The following is a 22,199-nucleotide window of genomic DNA, read 5'->3' as shown; positions in this document are numbered from 1 at the left end:
ATCGTGCTTAACTGCGGATAGAAACAGAAGAAACATGCCCCTGACTGGAAGGATAGACAGAAGATCAACAATACTACTATTACTTCTACTATCAGGAGACACCGAACCAAACCCTGGACCTGTAACCACACGGTTAATGCTGTCCAGCCTGGCGAAGCCTAGCAATGCTGTTGCTAACGACGCCATTGAAGCTAACTTAGCTACGGGATCTCGACAGAGCTATGCTAAAAACATTAGCTCTCCAACTACGCCAGCCCTCATCTGCTCATCACGACCCATGCTCACCTGCGTTCCAGCGATCGACGGCGCGACGAAGGACTTCACCCGATCATCGGTGCGGTCGGCGGCTAGCGTCGGATAGCGCGTCTGCTATCCAACTCAAAGTCCTCCTGGTTGTGTTGCTGTAGCCAGCCGCTAATACACCGATCCCACCTACAGCTTTCTTCTTTGCTGTCTCCATTGTTTATTAAACAAATTGCAAAAGATTCACCAACACAGATGTCCAGAATACTGTGGAATTTTTCGATGAAAACAGACGCTGTTTGTATTGGGACACAATGGTGTCTCAATACTTCCGTTTAATCCGTGACGTCACGCGCAAACGTCAGCCGGACATTTCCCGGGAAATTTAAAATTGCACTTTATAAGTTAACCCGGCCGTATTGGCATGTGTTGCAATGTTAAGATTTCATCATTGATATATAAACTATCAGACTGCGTGGTCGGTAGTAGTGGGTTTCAGTAGGCCTTTAAGGCCACAATTTCTTGATCACTGTACTCCACTTAAGAGCCGTTTGTTTGCTAGTTAGCCAGTTTACGCAATAACTACTCGAGAAATATTGGATGCAGTGGCGGGCCGTGCGTTTCCCACCTAAGCCTTCAGTGATGTCCGACTTCAATGATTACCTCTCAAAATACCATCATTGATGTCACCACATGGTCATTGCTGGAGAAATACTATACAGGAACACATTTACGCACTACTGCGCATTGTACAAAACTGGTTATTTTCTGGCGCATTTTAAAAATCAATAAACCCGCATCAACAATTAAAACATATCTTATGTGGTACTGTCAAAATTTAAATTGCAAAAAACATTTTAAATGTGAAAAAATAAAGAAATGAAATATCTGAACTCACATTTCATCGACAGCTGAGCTAGCTTCCGGGTTTGGCCGAGATGGTCTCACAAGATGTAGTTTGTCTTTAAATATCCTTCTTGAAAATGGCTTTGCAAATATATGTGTTGTCTTGTCTAATCATAAAAGATGCAGACGAGGCGTGTTGACTGACTTCTTAAAGTTTACTCCACAGCGTGCTTGTAATAGAGTGATCTATGTTTGTCTGTTGCCATCTCCTGGTGAATATTGGCTATAGCGTACTGGGGTTACTTTTTGGTTGGCCAACGATTTACGTGGTGTTGCGCACCTGACGTCACGTGTGTTGAGTCTGTTCTGGAAGTCTACAGTAAAGAGACGTACTTCATCACCTCGCCTGTTTATTGTCTCCAACCCAATATATTACAAATGGCGACGAGGATTTAAAAGAATCCCACTGCGTGAGGGGACTTTATTGGAGGTCCGTGCACTGGTGGTAGGTAAGGCTGACGAGTAGCCTACTTTGTGGAGGAACCGGGCACGTATCGGAGTAGCAGTAGCACCGGATGCTAACATGGCTCAGACAGTGGGTCGCATCGATGAATACAATGATTCAAAGGAGGATTTTGATTCATATCTGGAGCGTTTGGAGCAGTGGATGCTGGCTAATGAGATTGGAAATGACAAGAAGGTGTGTGTTTTCCTTTCTGTTATTGGAGCAGACACTTATAAGCTGCTGAAGAACCTCACGTCTCCGGCATTGCCAAGTGCTTTAGGATATGATGTACTGACGAGGGCGCTATGTGGACATTATAAGCCCGCACCTGTTGTGATAGCAGAGCGTTTTCGCTTTCAGAAACGTAATCAGAAAGATGGAGAAGCTGTTTCTGACTACATTGTGGCGTTGAGGCAGTTGTCAGCTACCTGCAATTTTGGACAATATTTGGACGATGCCATGAGAGATCGTTTTGTGAGTGGATTACGTTCTGATGCAGTGCAACGCAGGCTGTTGTCTGAAAGGGACCTGACTTTTCCCCGTGCCTGTGAAATTGCAGTCTCAATGGAACTTGCTTCCAAAAATACAATGGAGTTCTCTGGACACAGCGGACCTCACCAGGTAAATGCCCTGTCAAGTGTTAATAATTTTTCTGAAAAGGGGAGGAAAGGACAGTTCAGATGGAACAATAATAACAAAGCAAAGGAACAGAAAGGAGGCAAAAGAGACACATGGGGGCAGCAAACATGTTACAGATGTGGTGGAAAGCACTCAGCACATGACTGCAGATTTAAAAATGAAAAGTGTCATGCTTGCTCCAAAATTGGACACATTGCCCGTGCATGCAGGAAGACTAAAAGGCAATCTTCAACTCAGTATGTTGAAACTGAAGGGAGTGCATCCAAAAGTGGTGATGAGGCAGAACTTTTTGGATTGTATGCAGTTGACTCTACCTCAAACTGGGAAAAAGGTTACATAGTGGATCTTGGACTGGGAAACAAGAGCATCAAAATGTTACTGGACACGGGTTCAGCGGTCTCAGTGGTTTCTGACAGCTTTTACCAGGAAAACCTTACGCAATTTCCCTTGAAACCAGTTTGCAAGTTAAAGTTGAAATCATACTCAGGCCAAAGGATTGCTGTTCGAGGGTACATCATGTTGCCAGTACAGTACGAGGACCAGCAAGTGACACTTCCACTGGTCATTGTACAGGGAAGCAGACCTGCCCTGATTGGCCGCAACTGGCTAAAAAAGTTACGGCTGAACTGGAAACAGATTTTCACAGTACACAAGGTGCAGACAAAGACGCATGGTAACACAGGGGTACAGGAGGTGATAGAGAGACATAAGGCAGTGTTCTCAGAGGGCCAAGGCTGTATCACAGGGTTTAAAGCTAAAATCCGCACCAAGCCGGATACCACACCAATTTTCTGCAAGGCTCGCCCAGTTCCTTATGCACTAAAGGAAGCTGTAGAGAGAGAGCTGGAGAGGTTGGAGAGTGAGAAGGTGATTTCAAAGATTGACAAAAGTGAGTGGGCAGCTCCAATAGTCACCGTACCCAAGGTCGACAAAACTATCAGGATTTGTGGTGACTACAAGGTCAGTGTTAATCAGTGCATTGAAGAGCAGACATATCCACTACCGAATACTGAAGATCTGTTCGCTACATTAGCAGGAGGAACATCTTTCAGTAAACTGGATCTTTCGCACGCCTACCAACAACTACAGTTGGATGAAGAGTCAGAAAAATATCTGACCATAAACACACACAAGGGCCTGTACAAGTATCATCGCCTTAGTTATGGAGTTTCGAGTGCTCCTGCGATATTTCAGTCTGTTATGGACCAGATTCTGCAAGGGATGGACCATGTGACATGTTTTTTGGACGACATTCTCATCACTGCTTCCTCGGAGGAGGAGCATTTGACAAGACTGGATAATGTTCTCACACGTTTGGAGAAACATGGCATCAGGGTGAAGCTATCAAAATGTCAATTTTTCCAGAGCAGTGTTGTACATCTGGGACATCGCATTGATAAGACTGGGTTACATCCTACAGAAGAAAAGGTGACTGCCATAACAAATGCACCTGAGCCCACAAATGTAACAGAACTGAAGTCTTTCTTGGGCCTTCTGAACTATTACAGCAGATTCCTGCAAAACCCCTCTAGTGTGCTCCAGCCGCTGCACAGCCTACTTAAAAAGGACTCAAAGTGGGTTTGGACTGTTGAATGTGCAAAAGCATTTGAAGATGCAAAGCAACTTCTGCTGCAGAACAAAGTGTTGGTACACTACAACACCCGCCTGCCACTGCGAATCGCATGTGATGCTTCGCCTTATGGAGTTGGGGCTGTAATTTCACATGTAACGGAAAATGGAGAAGAACGACCTGTTGCATTTGCCTCAAGGACACTCACTGAACCAGAAAGGAAGTATGCCCAAATTGAAAAGGAGGCACTTGCTATCATTTTTGGAGTAAAGAAATTTCACAAATATCTTTATGGAAGGAAATTCACACTTATCACTGATCATAAGCCACTGTTGGCCATCCTGGGGCCAAAATAAGCAATTCCAACGTTGGCAGCATTAAGAATGCAACGCTGGGCACTTATTCTCATGCCGTACAATTATGAGATTGAGTATAAGAAGTCAGCTGATCATGCTAATGCGGATGCTTTGTCACGCCTACCCCGAGTAGGGATGAACAACACAGCAGAAGAGGGAAGTATCTTCTACTTTTCACACTTGGAGGAACTCCCTGTGTGTGCAAAAGACATTGAGAGTGCTACTCTTAAAGATCCTGTACTCAGTAAGGTGTGGAACTACACATTAAATGGCTGGCCGAGTTATGTGCAAGATGTAGCATTGAGGCCTTATTTTGTACGCAGACAGGAGTTATCGGCAGATCAAGGCTGCATTCTCTGGGGACAGCGAGTCATCATACCCCCAGGTTATCGACAAAGATTACTGGAGGATCTTCATCATGAACATCCAGGTATCTGCCGTATGAAGGCTCTTGCCCGCAGTTACCTTTGGTGGGCAGGCTGTGATGGTGAAATTCAAGAACTGGTGAACAAGTGCTCAGTCTGCCAAGCAGTACAGAAAATGCCAGCTGTGGCACCATTACATCCTTGGCGGTGGCCAGAAAGAGTGTGGCAAAGAATTCACATCGATTTTGCAGAAAAAGATAAACAGTATTTTTTGGTTGTCATAGATAGCCATTCAAAGTGGTTGGAGGTTTTTCCAATGTCCTCCACCACTTCTCACAACACCATTAAAGTACTGCGCGGTCTGTTTGCATCGTATGGACTGCCAGAAGAGCTAGTTTCAGACAATGGCCCACAACTGGTGGCAAAAGAGTTTACTCAGTTCCTGGAGAGTAATGGAGTAAAACACACTGCTGCACCGGCTTACCACCCAGCATCAAATGGAGCAGCAGAGAGATCAGTACAAATCCTGAAACGGGCTCTGAGGAAGAATGTGCTGGAAGCAGACAGCAAGTCTTCCTTGCCACTCAATCACAGACTTGCAAATTTCCTTCTCATGTACCGCAGCACACCCCACACAGTGACGGGACGTACTCCAGCTGAGTTATTCCTGAAACGCCAGTTGAGAACTCGTTTCAGTTTGCTCAAGCCGGAGCTTGCCAGACAGATAGAAGGAAAACAAGCAGCGCAGAAGCATCATCATGACAAAAGGGCTCCCCCTGTTCGCTTTTTCCTGGAGGGAGAGGTGGTCCGCATCAGAAATTTCAGGGGCGGAGTGGAAAAATGGATTCAGGCAAAAATACTGAAAAGACTGGGAACTGTCACTTACCTGATCCAAGAGGGACAGAGACAGCGCACAGTGCATGTGGATCACATGTTACCATGGCGAGAGAACATGGAGAGACTGCCAGTTATCTTGTCTCCACCAGTTGCAGAAAATGTACCATCAGTACAACTGGACAGTGCTGTTTCAGTTCCATCACCAGGACCATCAGTGAGTCAGACACAAACTAGTCTCATCACTGAACCAGATTCAAGGGCTGCTGAGTTGCCATCATCAGAACCCAGATCACCCACAACAAAAACCCCACCAGTGATCCGTAGGTACCCAGAAAGGTTTCGAGTACCACCAAAAAAAACTGAATCTCTGAAGACAGTATAAAAATATGTGTTAAAGGTGTACAAATACTGTTTTGTATAATACGTACGTTATTGTTGACAAATGAGGGTTAAGAGTTCAGTACTAAAAAAAAAAGAATGTGGTTTCAGTACAGTTTTTTAAATTGAACTGCTGCATTTTTTGGTTGGGTTGTGTATTTCTTTTGAGTAATTTCTACATTTCTAAAAGGGGAGGAATGTAATAGAGTGATCTATGTTTGTCTGTTGCCATCTCCTGGTGAATATTGGCTATAGCGTACTGGGGTTACTTTTTGGTTGGCCAACGATTTACGTGGTGTTGTGCACCTGACGTCACGTGTGTTGAGTCTGTTCTGGAAGTCTACAGTAAAGAGACGTACTTCATCACCTCGCCTGTTTATTGCCTCCAACCCAATATATTACAGTGCTCATCAAAAACACCGGCATGTCTACATTCAACAACCTACTGCGCATGCTCTTCACTACTGTGGCATGCTGGGTAATGGAGTCCTTATGTTACCTAGCTCATAACATCACTATATATCTGCCTTAGGCCATCTAGAAGGCCTTACTGACAACAACGTGTGATCTGATTGGCTATCGCAACTGTCTATCACTGTATGTCCCCGTTCACTTACTGTGCACGGACGCCCGCATTGCTGAATCTGAAGGCTCAGGCAGATTTGGTACAGCATGGCAACATAAGCTAGCTGAATTCTGATTGGATAAAAACTCAGCGCGGGAAGGAGCATAATATGCCATGAAGAGAATATGAATACTTTTAGATATTTAGGGAAAGTAAAAAAAAAACAACTTTATCTTTAATTATGATCGTGATATCTGGTTATGTTAGACCAGCAGAGAAGGCCTTGCTGGCCCTGACGGCACACCACCGATTGGATGGGTCTTGGGCCAAGGAATAATCTGTTTAATTTTGGAGTGGATTTGAATTCAATTGTGTTAGTGAGTAAGTGAACGGACACATAGAGTTGATAGACAGTTGCGATAGCCAATCAGATCACAAGTTGTTGTCAGTAAGGCCTTCTAGATGGCCTCACGTTGAATGTGATATTTACGCGTACTGTGATTAGATACTCACCGGGACCGTGAGCGGAGGAATTTGAGACCACATAGAGTTGATAGACAGTTGCGATAGCCAACCATGCAGATCACAAGTTGTTGACAGTAGCCTATCTAAGTAGCCTGATGTTAACGAGACTGTGAATCCAAAGTGAGTATCCATTCTCAAGTTTCAATTTAGCAGGAAGCAGGAAGTGTTTCGCCGTAGTCAGACCGGGAAAGCAGAGAAGGAGAACAAAATGTTGATTAGGTGGCAGATATATATTTGCAAGGCCATTTTCAAGAAGGATATTTAAAGAGAAACTACATCTTGTGAGACGATGTCGGCCAACCCCGGAAGCTAGCTCAGCTGTTCTGGCGATGAAATGGGGAAATGCTCGCCATTTCCACTCGAATAAGCCGACTACGAGGAGTACCACTGGCTAAAACGGTGTCAAATAGGTGCTACAAATTTAAAGTTAAAATATTTTATTCCTGCACTTTTAATATGTTTTTTGCAATTTTAATTTTAACAGCACCACATAAGATGATGCGTTTTAATAGAGTTTTAAATGTGCCAGAAAATAACCCATTTTTGTATATGGTTGATGTGATTCAATGCTCAGTAGGGCGTAAATGTGTTCCTGTATAGTATTTCTCCAGCAATGGTCATGTGGTGTCATAAATTATAGTATTTTGAGAGGTAATCATTGAAGTCGGACATCACTGAAGGCCTAGGTGGGAAACGCACGGCCCGCCACTGTAATTTGACCCAGTACAAGTGCATTACAAGACCAGCATTAATGCTGCGTGCCACGGGGATAATATGGAGGGACATTTGCCATTATATTCTCATCAGTTACAGATACGAAGAGGCTAGGAATAAGTTTCTGGTTACATTCATGTGAAGCGATTTGCGTATATCTGAAGGGGGAGTTCCTGCACAGCAGGTACAGTATCTATGAAGGTGTACAATCTGGATGTTTGGCCTTGAAGGAGGTCTGCACGTACAGTGAGTTTTTTTATACCGGGTTGCCTCCGCTCTAATAAAAGTGGTTCCTTGTCTACTTGGTTACTTACATTTGTAGTGCCCAGAAACAGTGACGGATACTGTATGTATTTTAAATTAGGTCAAAATGATTTATCACAGAAAAAATGGTTAGAATTTTTTTAAAAAAGTGTTATTATTTTACAAATGCTTTTCGACATCATATAAATGCCTGGTACTCTCTTCAATTGAATAAAGACACTGTAAATGACATAATATGGTTAATTGAGAATGGGTATAAAAAACATTGTGTTAAACTAAAAATGATGCTTACCAAAAATGTTTTTGGGAAAGTGACTTCTGCAGTGACAGTATGATGCACGCACGTGTAGACAGTACACACACACACACACACGCACGCACGCACGCACGCACGCACGCACGCACGCACGCACGCACGCACGCACGCACACACACACACACACACACACACACACACACACTCACACACACACACACACACACACACACACACACACAACCACCCACACACACACTTAAAGTAACTCAAGGCTGTGCTGCTGGACGTGAACACTGTATGTAGGTTAATGCATGCTTTGTTGCACTTCCTCTGCTCTCTAGCGCACAACCAGCACTTTGAATATAGGAAGCACACACACACACACACAGATATATATATATATATACATATATATATATATATATATATATATATATATATATATATATATATATATATATATATATATATATATATATATATATATATATATATATATATATATATATATATATATATATATATATATATGTAAGCGTATGTGAATATATATGTATATACATATACAGTATGCATATGTATATATATGTGTGTGTGTTGTTTGTGTGTAACAGTAGTCATCCAAATATAGTTGAGCATGTGCGTGATTTATTTTTGGCAACTCTGCTCCAGACCTCGTAGGAGCATCCTATTGTAGAACAATGAGCCGTGTAACCATGGATACGAGCCGCCATGAATTTAAAAGGAGGCAGAAATAAATAAATAAACACAATTATTAGTCTGACATAATTCAATTGACTCTTGTAGTATGCCAATTATGACCTCTGTAATGCACCCACCTCCTGCATGCATTCATACAGATGAGCAGCTGATCAATTATTGATCGGAAAGGGGTGGGAATGGGGGCTGCTCATGCTGGTCCTACTTGCTGCAGCTCCTCTGTTGCTGGGGTGATCTCTGGAGAAGAAGTGAAGGCTGAGTAGTTAAAAGTGTGAGTCACTCTTCCTCCTGGCGCTCGCTCAGCCTCCTCATCCTCGCCTGCGTTTATGGAAGGTGACGGGCGAGCGAGACGACGTTTGGCTCTCGAAAAGTGAAGGTGGTGAAGGGTCTCAGTGGAAGGAGCAAAATCTGTTGAGAGGATTCGATAGTCAGTCATGGTGGCTGAATTCATGTTGTTTATTACAGAAGATGTGTCAGCAAGCATTTTTATGATGGTGTATGTTGTCAAGGGACAATATTCCAGAGAGAGGTAACTCCTGGATGTATAGTAAATCCTTGTTAATTGGTTCCGGGCCTGACAGTGGTAAATACATTTCAGGGAGGTAGGAGTTATTAATCATAATTCGACTATTTGCATAACTAGAGCATAAAACAACTTCTAAAAATGTTTTTTTTAACATTATGAGAGCCCTCCAGACCAGGGGTGTCAAACGTGCAGCCCGAGGGCCGGATCAGGCCCGCGAACAGGTTTTATCCGGGCCGCGGGATGAGTTTGCTAAGTATGAAAATTAACCTGAAATTTTTGAATGAAAGAAACAGCTGTTCTAAATGTGTCCACTGGATGTCACAATAGCAATTATTTGTATGCTTGTAGATGATGCTACAAATTTACAAAATAAACCACATGATGTTAGTACATCAGTCGAGGAAAATGATCAAACTACATAAATAGCGTACTATAATTTGATTTTGATATATTTTTTTTATCTTGATAGATTGAAAATCAACACCAATGAGTTGACTGATGAACATTATCACATAATGTATTCAGAAAATATAAATAATGACAAATAAAGATACAATACTATTAACCGCAACATGTAAGTGTAAAAAAACCCAACAACATTATGATTTGTACAATTTCAGAATGTGTTTGTTCTATTTTTAAACTAAGAAAACAATCTGAAGTTGTTTTTATTTTTAAGTTATCGTGCTGAGATTTTACCAGTTTGGCCCACTTGGGAGTAGAATTTTCTCCATGTGGCCCCCGATCTAAAATTAGTTTAACACCCCTGCTCTTGACATAAAATGTATTGGATTTAAATGACGTCCCGTCAGGCTCAATAAATATGCGTGGTGGTCAAGCTAGCGTCTGTTCTCAATAGGTACTTGGCGCCATTTACCTTTATCAAAGAAACATGCCCTATGCTACATTGTTTTTGGCCGTACGAACCGTTCAAATCACAAAAATGCTAAATGTTTCTGCAGAGTTCCTCGAGAGGTAATCAAGAAGGGCGGAAGAGTGCAAGATTTTTGTTAAATGTTTGATTTATATACTTTAAACGTTTATTATTTTCCATTTAAGTATTCACTTTTGATATTATTTGTGTTTTATCTAGTTTTGGATTTCTTAAAAACGCACCAACTCGGCGAATCTAAATAAAATAAAGCAAATGTGAGCAAAACCTAAAAAAGTTAAGCTTTTACCAAAAGCAACAATCATAAATGAAGCTTTCAGCACATACACGTTATTGACATCTGTAGTTATCCATCCATCCATTTTCTTCCGCATGTCCCTTTCGGGGTTGCGGGGGTGATGCATTTAAATTTAAATTAAAAAAAAAAAAAAAAAAAAAAAGTTAATTTTTTTTTTTTCATAAAGAAATACAATCATGTGTGCTTGTGCTGTATCCCTGCAGACTGTATTGATCTATATTGATATATAATGTATATATTGTGTTTTTTATGTTGATTTAATTTAAAAAATATATATATATATTTTTTTTTAATTTCTTGTGCGGCCTGGTACCAATCGGCCCGGTGGTTGGGGACCACTGCTTTAGAGTAGATAGTGTACAGCTTGTATAGCAGTATAGATGCACCAACCACTGAAAATAAGGCAACGCACAGCAAACTATTGTCTATATATTGTAGCTGGCAACACTTATTTGTCCCTTGAGAATTTTGAATAAAATAAATGTGCCATAATCTTCGTATTTGAATGCTAAACTATATATTAAGTTAGCACTCAGCAGGTCAACATGGAGGTTGAGCGACAGCGTGTAAGTCGTTGATGACAAAGCAGCAGAAGATTGTCAGGCGGCGGCAAATGAGAGGATGAAGAGTAGGAAAGGGAAAGCAGATTGTTTTTGACCTCCCGACTTATGAGAACTGCTAATACTAATAAATAAAAAAACCCACAGCTGGCTTAGGACAGAATATCATTCAGCTAGACAGCAAGTCACGTGTAGTTGAAGACACAATAAGTAACAATTTGAGTTCAAAATAACATGTACACTCTACACCAGGGATGTTAAATGTACGGCCCGCGGGCCAGATCAGGCCCTCGAACAGGTTTTATCCGGCCCGCGGGATGAGTTTGCTAAGTATAAAAATAAGCCGAAATTTTTGAATGAAAGAAATCGCTGTTCTAAATGTGTCCACTAAATGTCACAATAGCAATAGCATTTGTAGATGATGCTACACGTGTAAAACAAAATAAACCACATGATGTTAGTACACTAGTCGAGGAAAATGATCAAACTACATGAATAACATCCTGTAATATGATTTTGATATTATTTTTTATCTTGATAGATTGAAAATTAACACCAATGAGTTGACTGATGAACATTATGACATAATTTATTCAGAAAGTATAAATAACAACAAATAAAGATGGAATACTATTAACCACAAAATATAAGTGTAAAAAAAACAACAACAACATTATCAATTGTACATTTTCAGAATGTGCTTGTTCCATTTTTAAACAAAGAAAACCATCTGAAGTTGTCTTTATTTTTAAATTATCGTGCCGTGATATTACCAGTCCGGCCCACTTGGGAGTAGATTTTTCTCCATGTGGCCCACGATCTAAAATTAGTTTGACACCCCTGCTCTACACTGACTTTAGAGGTCTATATTAACATTGGTGGACCAGCCAGGAACAGTGAAGCATGAAGATGCACTTGGGGAGAAGCAAAACGTGTTGCACCCCCTCCCCCATTTCCACTCATCCGGATGTCCCTCGGGGGTCGTTTTGACAAGGTCGACATTAACCACTTGGGGCTGACAGCCTTTTGTTCTCCTGTGGTGGTCTTTTTGGGTGGGGATCTAGTCCCGAAAAATGCACTGTATAGACAAAAGTGAAAAAAAAAAGTCAAATCAGAGATTACTGATGCTGGACCGATGCTGTTCTACATGTTCACTTCAATGACAGGCCAAATGTGAGGGGCTAGTTTTTCCACACCAAACTCATCAAAGCGTGCTTCAAAGTAGCTTGCTTTCTGAACTTTATGAACTAGAATAGAAGAAGATCTTGCACCAAGCTGGAAACATACAGTTATCCAAAATGTTTTGCTGGAGATGAAGAATCAAGTCCTGAATGGCGTCCATCGTCTGATAAAAGAAAGATTTTCATTGGCTGCAAAGAATGTGACAGAGAGAATAAACGTACGTCATCTACGCAAGCAGATAAAAGGGGGGGGGGGGGGGGTGACGCCACTAGTTTGGAGGAAGAGAAAAGGTCAAGAGGAGGAGAACAAAGAGAACAAAGCAGTGAAGAAGTGGACTGAATTGTTACATTTTAGCCCGCTTCTGAAGACCTAATTGTGATGGTGGTCTTCATTGTGTCCTACTGACTTCTTGAAACACTATTCAGTTCTCAGTTCTTCTCATTAATGATTAGAATAATAATTGGAGTGGTGACACAATATGGTGCAGAAGGGTGCACATTTTTGTCATGAAACTCAGATAACTTGGTTGTGGTCCAAATGAGCTTAATCTGGCCTTAGTGGAAGTCCGCCAAAATAAAAATCTATATCTGCCCAAAATTATGAATCATTTTGATTAACCAGTTTACATGTATGATTGAATGGGTGAATAGTTTATTGAGCTGTTGTATTACTCATCCGAAACAGAAACTGCTTTAATAGCCAAGTACATATAACACACAAGAAATTGGACTTGGTTCTGGCTGTAATTAGTAAATGAACTGCAACACCTTTCTGAGCCTTTAAATTGTATTATATGAAAACCTGAGCAAACTCGACAGCGCACGTAAAGCTGATCTGCTAAACTTGCGCACTAAGGTATGTCTCTAAAATGAGCACAATAAGGAGCACAGTTCATTAAGTGTTCAGAATAATAGTGTGCTGATTTTTAGAACGCCCACAACACTGGAAGGAGATGATGCAAATGTTGTCATTTTGCATTCGCAATGTGATTTATCAAGACTGAAATTGTTTTGCGTTGCGTCCTAACTGGCACAAACGGCTGTGGTGCGATCATTGAGTAGGTAATCACTGCTATATTAGATGGTGGAGAGAATCCTCTGTTCGTACTTCCATCCATCCATCCATCCATTTTCTACCGCTTGTCCCTTTTGGGGTTGCGGGGGGTGCTGGAGCCTATCTCAGCTGCATTCGGGCGGAAGGCGGGGTACACCCTGGACAAGTTGCCACCTCATCGTAGGGCCAACACAGATAGGCAGACAACATTCACACTCACATCCACACACTAGAGCCAATTTAGTGTTGCCAATCAACCTATCCCCAGGTGCATGTTTTTGGAGGTGGGAGGAAGCCGGAGTACCCGGAGGGAACCCACGCAGTCACAGGGAGAACATGCAAACTCCACACAGAAAGATCCCGAGAGCAGGATCAAACCCAAGACCTTCGTATTGTGAGGCAGACGCACTAACCCCTCTTCCACCGTGCTGCCCCTGTTCGTACTTGTACTGGCAAAAATTAAAAAAATAAACATATTCAGTAATGACATTTTATAACTGCTGAATGACTTAAAGGGCCGATTAAAACAAATTAAATTGTTTAATTTTGGGATCTGTTTTTGTAATGGTGTAAAAAGTAGCATAAAACGATGTATATTAAATGTTATTAAAAATGTAATTATGAGTGGATGCAATCTTCAGGTAATCGATGGCGCTTGTGGCCTGACACACTTAGTGGGAAAAAACTATGGTGTGGATTTTACCTCATTAGTTAGGATCAATGTGAACAGCCAGAGGTGGTCTCAGAGAATCTAAGGGATTAGAATTGCACAATTTAATCATTTGTGTGTGGTTTGCTGCTTTTTTAATTGCTTTGTCTAGAATTTGCTTTCAAAACGCTTATAAATGCACAAAAATAAAATAGTAAAATAAAAGTAGTGACCTCTTCCTGAATGCATGATGGAACTGCGCCTCCTCCTCCACTGAGGAAAGAAGCAGCAATGAATGAATGAGTGAGGACGAGCAGGTGGCGCTGGTAAAAAAATCAAGCAAACCCTAAGCGAGGCAGCCGTGATGATGATGGTGATGATGATCCAGGAAATCCCTAGTCCGTCATCCGTCTCGTTAGCATCGACTTGGCGTGACGGTGGGCCCTCACACCGGCCAACAGCTTGTCATGCCAGATGGTCTCCATGGCAACCGGTTCCACAGAAGGTTAGACTTGATTTGTGAGTCGTCCTGGACGTACACAGGGGGAGGGATAGCACCACTAGGCGTGCACGTGATGGAAAGGGGATTATGACAATAAATAAAAGATAAGAACATTAAAACATTATAGGGCTATACTTCACTATGTGAGGCGTTCAAATGGTGTTGAGAATTTTTGATACCATTTGGAAATTAAAGCATCTACTGGCTTGTGTGGGCATGTGTGTGTGTGCGTGTGTGTGTGTGTGTGTGTGTGTGTGTGTGTGTGTGTGTTGTGTGTTTTAGAGGAAGTAGTGAAGGTGAAAATGTGGGCGAGGCCACAGTCTGCAGATTTATCAGCAGTGAGCACATGTGTGTAATTGTGTTTCCTTTGTGTTGTCTAAAACGGTTGTCAACATTTACACACAAAAGGCCCCAGTGCTCTTCGTAAAAATGTTTTTGTAAATAAATCGAATGGATGTATTGATTATTGATTGTTTTTGAAGCATCAATACAGACTGACTAAGTCATCGGGGTTGGTTTCCATTCACAAAAATGTGTCCCCATCGGCTATATGAGAATAGTAATGAAGTCATTTAGTTATGATTCATTAAGGGAAGTTAATTATCTTAGAACGAGTCCATCTCTATTCCTTAAGGCACACTAATGTCCCCTGCATTGGATGGCAAAGTAACCTTTTTCAGGATGAAATATATGCATTTATGTTACCAACATGGCAAAAACCAAGTGTCCATTCAACAAAAGAAGACCCTGATGTTTATTTTGCCATTTCCCTCCCCACTGTAGTGTATTGTAATACTACATTGTACACTACTATGTTGTTTTAGGCTCTCAATACAGATAATGGCAGAAAATACATTCTAAACAAGATTACATTGTGTTTTTTCCTGCAGTGTCAGCTCTCGCAGGCCCTTAATGGTGTTTCAGACAAAGCCAAAGACGCCAAAGAGTTCCTGGTCCAGCTCAAGAACATGCTGCAGCAGATTCAGGTAACATATCTACTGTACATGCTTTCCTAGGTGCACAGTCTAATGAGCTGCATCATAATTTCACTTGTTACAAGATAGTAATGTTCAGAGTTTAGGTATTCTTTGAACAATTTGTGTATTATTGCGGTTGCAGTTGCTGCATTGTTGATGCTGTTGTTGCCTCAGGAGTTGTGTGGCGAGTGCAAAGTCGCTGGGGCATGTCGCTGTCGCTGCAGTTCTTTCGACTAAACAGCAAACAAGGCTTTTTGTTCACGCTATATTACGGATTCTTGCATTGTAAAAAGTCGTGTGACAAACAAATACTCAAAATAAGTCACTTTAGAGTTAATTATTCCTTCTGGGGGAAGGAAACATCCCCATCATTACCAAAGTAGTACTGGTTTAATTTGCTCAAACACATTGTGTTATTAACTCTTTTTGCATTGCAGGGATGATTAAAGCACAGGATATTTATGACCTCCGCCAAACATTAAATACAGATTAATTCATGAGACGTAATACTAAATCTTTTCCATATTTATGTCAGGCCTTGCTTCTCCCTTTTCCTTGAAACATTGATTATTGTGGCCAAACAGCTAAATTTTTGTTTCATCTGACATCACATGGACAAAGATAAGACCTTCTGGAGGAAAGTTCTGTGGTCAGATGAAACACAAATTGAGCTGTTTGACCACAATACCCAGCAATATGTTTGGAGGAGAAAAAGTGAGGCCTTTAATCCCAGGGACACCAAACCTATTGTCAAGCATGGTGGTGTTAGTATTATGCTCTGGGCCTGTTTTGCTGCCAATGAAACCGGTGCTTTACAGAGAGTAAAAGGGACAATGAAAAAGGAGGATTACCTTCAAATTCCTCAGGACAACCTAAAATCATCAGCCGGGAGGTAAGGTCTTGGGCATAGTTGGGTGTTCCAACAGGACAATGACCCCAAACACACGTCAAAAGTGGTAAAGGAATGGCTAAATCCGGCTAGAATTAAGGTTTTAGAATGGCCTTCCCAAAGTCCTGACTTATTTAAACGTGTGGACAATGCTGAAGAAACAAGTCCATGTCAAAAAAACAACCAATTTAGCTGAACTGCACCAATTTTGTCAAGAGGAGCGGTCAAAAATTTACCCAGAAGCTTGCCAGAAGCTTGTGGATGGCTACCGAAAGCGCCTTATTGCAGTCACACTTGCCAAGGGACATGTAACCAAATATTAACATTGCTGTATGTATACTTTTGACCCAGCAGATTCTGTAACATTTTCAGTGGACCCATAATAAATTAATAAAAGAACCAAACTTCATGAATGTTTTTGTGACCAAGAAGTATGTGCTCCAATCACTCTATCACAAAAAAATAAGAGTTGTAGAAATTATTGAAAACTCAAGACAGCCATGACATTATGTTCTTTACAAGTGTATGTAAACTTTTGACCACAATTGTACATACACATGATTATACACATACATGCACAGGGATGATCATCCATGAGTGAGATCAGCCGATACCATTAAAACTGTTCATGAATTCAACTCACCTTCATGTGTGTTCCTAAATTTGTGTTCCACGTCTTGGATGAGGATAACAGTTATGATTTTGGTTTACAGAGTAAACATCTAAAAACTAAGGTTTAGGGCATTGTTTTCTCTAAACGCATACATTTGTCTAAATATGGCCAAGGACACGCATTATTGTTGGTTTCCTGCACGTCATCTTCATCACTAAATGAAAAATCCAATCTGCGGGAGAGAATTCGTCTGCCATTTTCAAGTATGTTTTTTTTTTGAGTCGTCAGCTTGAAGCGTCCCTCTGTCTCGGACTCCTTCGTCGTCATGTGACATGAGTGCGTGACTGCTATGATTTTGCTTACTAGTTTCGATGCCCCGCCTTATCTTGCCTCTGATTGGTCAGTCTGTAATGTTTAGCCCTAACCTTAGCCAATTATGACTCACCATATGAATACCAACCAATCATCATGAATTTTCTCTGTATGCATGGATGTTCTCATTCATCCAGGTCATTGTATTTTCTCCATATTTTTTGGGCCTGGATTCACAGTCCATTTTCTCTCTTTGTAGCTTTGATGTAAGCTACCTCGCTACATGGGTTTAAAAGTAGCTAAGCAACAGGAAAAGATACTCGTTAAAAAAGTAGCTAAACTACCGCCAAGCTAGTATGAAGCTTAGCTACATGTGGCTTGTTACTGCCCATCACTGCCTGTTAGTATCTGCTTACTTTCTGCCGTAACGCGCTTCCATCTGGTCTCTCGCTACACGATTGGTACTGGAAGACATGATCGGTCCATGCATGCGCAAAAACTGCGTCACTGCGTCACTTCCTGTACTCGCAAATTGTATGACGTAAATACGTGAATGATTATATATTATATGCATATTATGTATGTATGTATGTAAATATTATACTGCATAAATAAATTAGGGCTGTCCAAGTTAACAATTTAACTCATGGGATTAATCACAAAACATTATCGCATTAATCGTGGAAAGCGCACAATTCATTTTGCCCATACATGCTCCTTACCTTAATCACATATGGTTACCAGAAAGATGATACTTGAGCTAAAACTGTTTGCAAGTTTTGAACAAACAAATGTCATGCATTCAAGTAAAACATTTAAAAATGTTAAAATTACATTTGTTTCAAAATACTGGGGTCTTTTTTAAAGTTATATTAAATTACGCACACAAGTAATTTACGATAATTAATCCCAATACAAAATTGTGTGATTACTCTGATTCAAAACATGTAATCGTTTGACAGCACTAACATGAATATACATATACATTTTATATATATATATATATATATATATATATATATATATATATATATATATATATATATATATATATATATATATACATATATATATATATATATATGTATATATATATATATATATATACATTATATATATATATATATATATATATATATATATATATATATATATATATATATATATATATATATATATATATATATATATATATATATATATATATATATATATATATATATATATATATTTATATATATACGTTAGGTCAGGAAAAAACACAGAGGCTATTTCATCCCTACAAGCCTGTTTCCCTGCTCTTCAGGGGATTTTCCCTGAAGAGCAGGGAAACCTGCAAAACAGGCTTGTAGAAATTAAATTTTTTTAATAAAAGTATATATATATATATATCTTCTGTGTGGAGTTTGCATGTTCTCCCCGTGACTGCGTGGGTTCCCTCCGGGTACTCCGGCTTCCTCCCACCTCCAAAGACATGCACCTGGGGATAGGTTGATTGGCAACACTAAATTGGCCCTAGTGTGTGAATGTGAGTGTGAATGTTGTCTGTCTATCTGTGTTGGCCCTGCGATGAGGTGGCGACTTGTCCAGGGTGTACCCCGCCTTCCGCCCGATTGTAGCTGAGATAGGCTCCAGCGCCCCCCGCGACCCCAAAGGGAATAAGCGGTAGGAAATGGATGGATGGATATATATATATATATATATATATATATATATATATATATATATATATATATATATATATATATATATATATATATATATATATATATATATATATATATATATATATATATATATATTAAATCCATCCATCCATTTTCTACCGCTTGTGCCTTAAAAATTTATTTTTTGTTTGTTTAAAAAAAAATATTTGATCCTTTTTACAAAATAAAAATTATACACAAAAATATTAAAGTGGACCCCTATATCATTTAAATTTTCAGTATATAGCTCTCAGTGAAGAAGGTGTGGATACCCCTGCACCACAGGTCGACAAGTAGTGGGGTACATTCAGCGATAAGTTCTGGGATACAAGGTTTGGGAGTGTGTCTGTGGGAATTTCTCTTCATATTTCAGACGTTGCTGCTGAGAGGCTTTGATCACTGAGGGAATCCATGCTGTGCTACAATTGCATGCACACTACAAAGCAGAAAGTTAATGAGGGAACACTCCTCTGGGACACCTTATTGGAGGCACAGAACCCAGAAGAGGAAATTAAGCCATACATAGTAGTCCTTTTCTTTTCCCCCCACCCCCTTATGTTCCTCTTGCCATCATGCTACCTGACCCTAATGAGGGGACTGTATTGCTAACTTACTGCCATGATTTTGAAAAAACATGTGGAGTTTGCATGTTCTCCCCGTGACTGCGTGGGTTCCCTCCGGGTACTCCGGCTTCCTCCCACCGCCAAAAACATGCACCTAGGGATAGGTTGATTGGCAACACTAAAATGGCCCTGTGATGAGGTGGCGACTTGTCCAGGGTGTACCCCGCCTTCCGCCCGAATGCAGCTGAGATAGGCTGCAGCACCCCCCGCGACCCCAAAAAGGGACAAGCGGTAGAAAATGGATGGATGGATGGCATTTTTCATGGCAACATCATTATTGTGCTGACTTGTGGAGTTGACAAATTGCTGCTGCCTGTTGGAGTGGCAGATGTGGGGGAGATCAGCTGCACAGCCATGGCGTCCACAGGGAAAACACACAAATACTACACACACAAGGGCTAAAAATAAAGCAGCGATTCAGTGGATTTACCGAACAGACGCACAGTAGTGATGAATCCACCATTCAGATATTTTATCCTCTTGCAGTAGCATTAGTGCAATAACAATTACACAATGTTTAAAGCCTTGTAGAAAGTATGATATCATGAATTCCATGTCACTCTGGTAACTGCTACAAATAAACAATACACTGCAGGGTAAAGGCTAGACACACCTGTTTTAGTGTGTGTAAACGTATTGAGAGTAAAACGGGTATTTTGGTGGTATTAAATTCAGTTGAGTTGTGCAAGAAAGTCACAAAAGTCAGTATCAGGAATTCTTTAACAATGGAGACAGCTCAAACTTATTTTAATGCAATGATTATGTTTCGTTTTTATTATTGTATAACATGTTGATCCCAGGCAAGCAAAATGACACTGAGGCCATTAGAAACTTTGCACAAACAATGGCTCAAAATCATTGACCGAAAACCACAACACCACCATCACTGTTTAGTTCTCCAAAAATATAGATTGTTAAATTTAGCTAACATTCAAAGATTAGCATTAATACGACTGGCCCATCGAATCCTAGATAACACGGCACCAGCGCTACTTAAGCACTTTGTCCAGTTCACATCTGCTGTGACAACTAGAAACACACAAGCCTCCACCAGGGGGCAGTGTAGCATACCCAGATGTAAAACCTCTTTTGCACAATCAGCCTTTTCATATAAAGCGATAAAGGAATGGAACGACTTCACAACAAACTTGAAAAGTCTAACAGATTACTCTTCATTCACAATTGAAGTTAAAAACTGGCTTTGGAGCAATCAAAGCTGCTCACACGGTCACTGAGGTGGGCACTGTGTTAGACATGTCAACTTAATGTGTATTATATTCATGCATGACAACATTTTGTCGTAAACTGTGAGGTGTGTCTGTTAAAATCATGGTTGTTTTTACAAATGATGAGAGATGTGAACAAGAGCATGTATTGTCTATGTGTGATGATGTAAATGAGGTGTGGTTGTAATGTATAATAAGTATGTTGTCAATGAAAGGGCATTTTATGACTTTTCTTAATTTGATTACGTGTATAATTTTATTGTGATAATTTTATTGCATGTTTTTTGTATCTCTTTAATTTAGGTAACAAGGGACTGCAGATGGAAATTAGCTATTTAGATATAATCTGGTGCAGAACATATCTGTCTTTGAGCTTAATGTTTCTGTGCATTGTCCCTTCAAATAAAGCCTAAACTAAACTAAACAAAAGGAGATTTTCACTGTAAAACGCATCACTTTGACAAAGTGCCACTTTGAATCTGGAGCCCGCGCATGACGACGCATGTTCTCTTGTGTGCGTGTGTGCTGTCAGGAGAGCGGCGTGGAGTTCGAGGCTTGCCTGGTGGCTCAGTGCGACTCGCTGATCGAGGCGCTGACGCGGCAGAAAGCCAAACTTCTCACCAAAGTCACCAAGGAGAAGGAGTACAAACTCAAGGTAACAATGTAAACATGAGCACTGGACAACACAACTAATAGCAAAAAACAACACTTCTCTCTTTTATTATTTGTTTAGAATTCTGCCCTTTGAACTGTAAATCCAATCAAAACTAATATATTTTTTGCTAGAACAAATAGGTAATCCCTGACTGTGTGAACATGACATTTTGAGCTCAGCTAGCTTGACCAACATAATAATGGACATCACTCAAAATCAACAGGGTTCTTGCACCACCAAATAATCCCTGAACATCATATGAACAATGTGGCCGGGGGCCCAACTTTGAAGGCAATGGAACTTTGGGCCTGGGAAGATGACAAGGACCAGATCCTAACCTCCGCACACTTTATGTGATGATGTTCTATTAGTTTTACTACCTCAGTTCTGTTTTTAGCACCCCTGGGTTTGTGTTTTGGTTACCATGTGTGTTGATTAGTTTCACCGGCCTCTGATTAGTGTTCGGGATGCTCACCTGCTCCTGGACACTAATCAGAGAGCTACATATTCCTGTTTTTCGCCACACACTGTCTGTCTGTCTTCTGTTACGATGTGGTCGCATGTTTATGCGTGGGTCGTTCTCCCAAGATGCAGACGGAACTCCGGATGCAGTGTGCAGGTAAGAAAATTATTTATTGTCCATGAATCGTTCGAAATACAAAAATACAGCGTGCCGATAGCACAGGGAGCTAATGGAATTGCTAACAAGAAAAGAAATAGCTAAGCGTAGCTCAGGAATCCAGAAGTAAT

The 22,199-nt window shown here is 40.6% G+C and overlaps 1 protein-coding gene across 2 annotated transcripts in view; it reads left to right on the top strand.

The window, feature by feature from the left end:
- LOC133648629 (tripartite motif-containing protein 67) overlaps window positions 1-22,199 on the top strand; it is an 81,003-nt gene that overhangs the window by 18,119 nt on the left and 40,685 nt on the right. For both annotated transcript variants that reach the window (XM_062044908.1, XM_062044907.1), the window contains exons 2-3: window positions 15,339-15,434; window positions 21,327-21,449. In XM_062044908.1, the coding sequence (XP_061900892.1) occupies window positions 15,339-15,434; window positions 21,327-21,449 (219 nt within the window). The remainder of the gene's footprint in view (window positions 1-15,338; window positions 15,435-21,326; window positions 21,450-22,199) is intronic.

Source organism: Entelurus aequoreus, linkage group LG04 (genome assembly GCF_033978785.1).
Source record: "Entelurus aequoreus isolate RoL-2023_Sb linkage group LG04, RoL_Eaeq_v1.1, whole genome shotgun sequence".
NCBI lineage: Eukaryota > Metazoa > Chordata > Actinopteri > Syngnathiformes > Syngnathidae > Entelurus > Entelurus aequoreus.
This window is presented reverse-complemented; position numbering and strand designations above follow the sequence as displayed.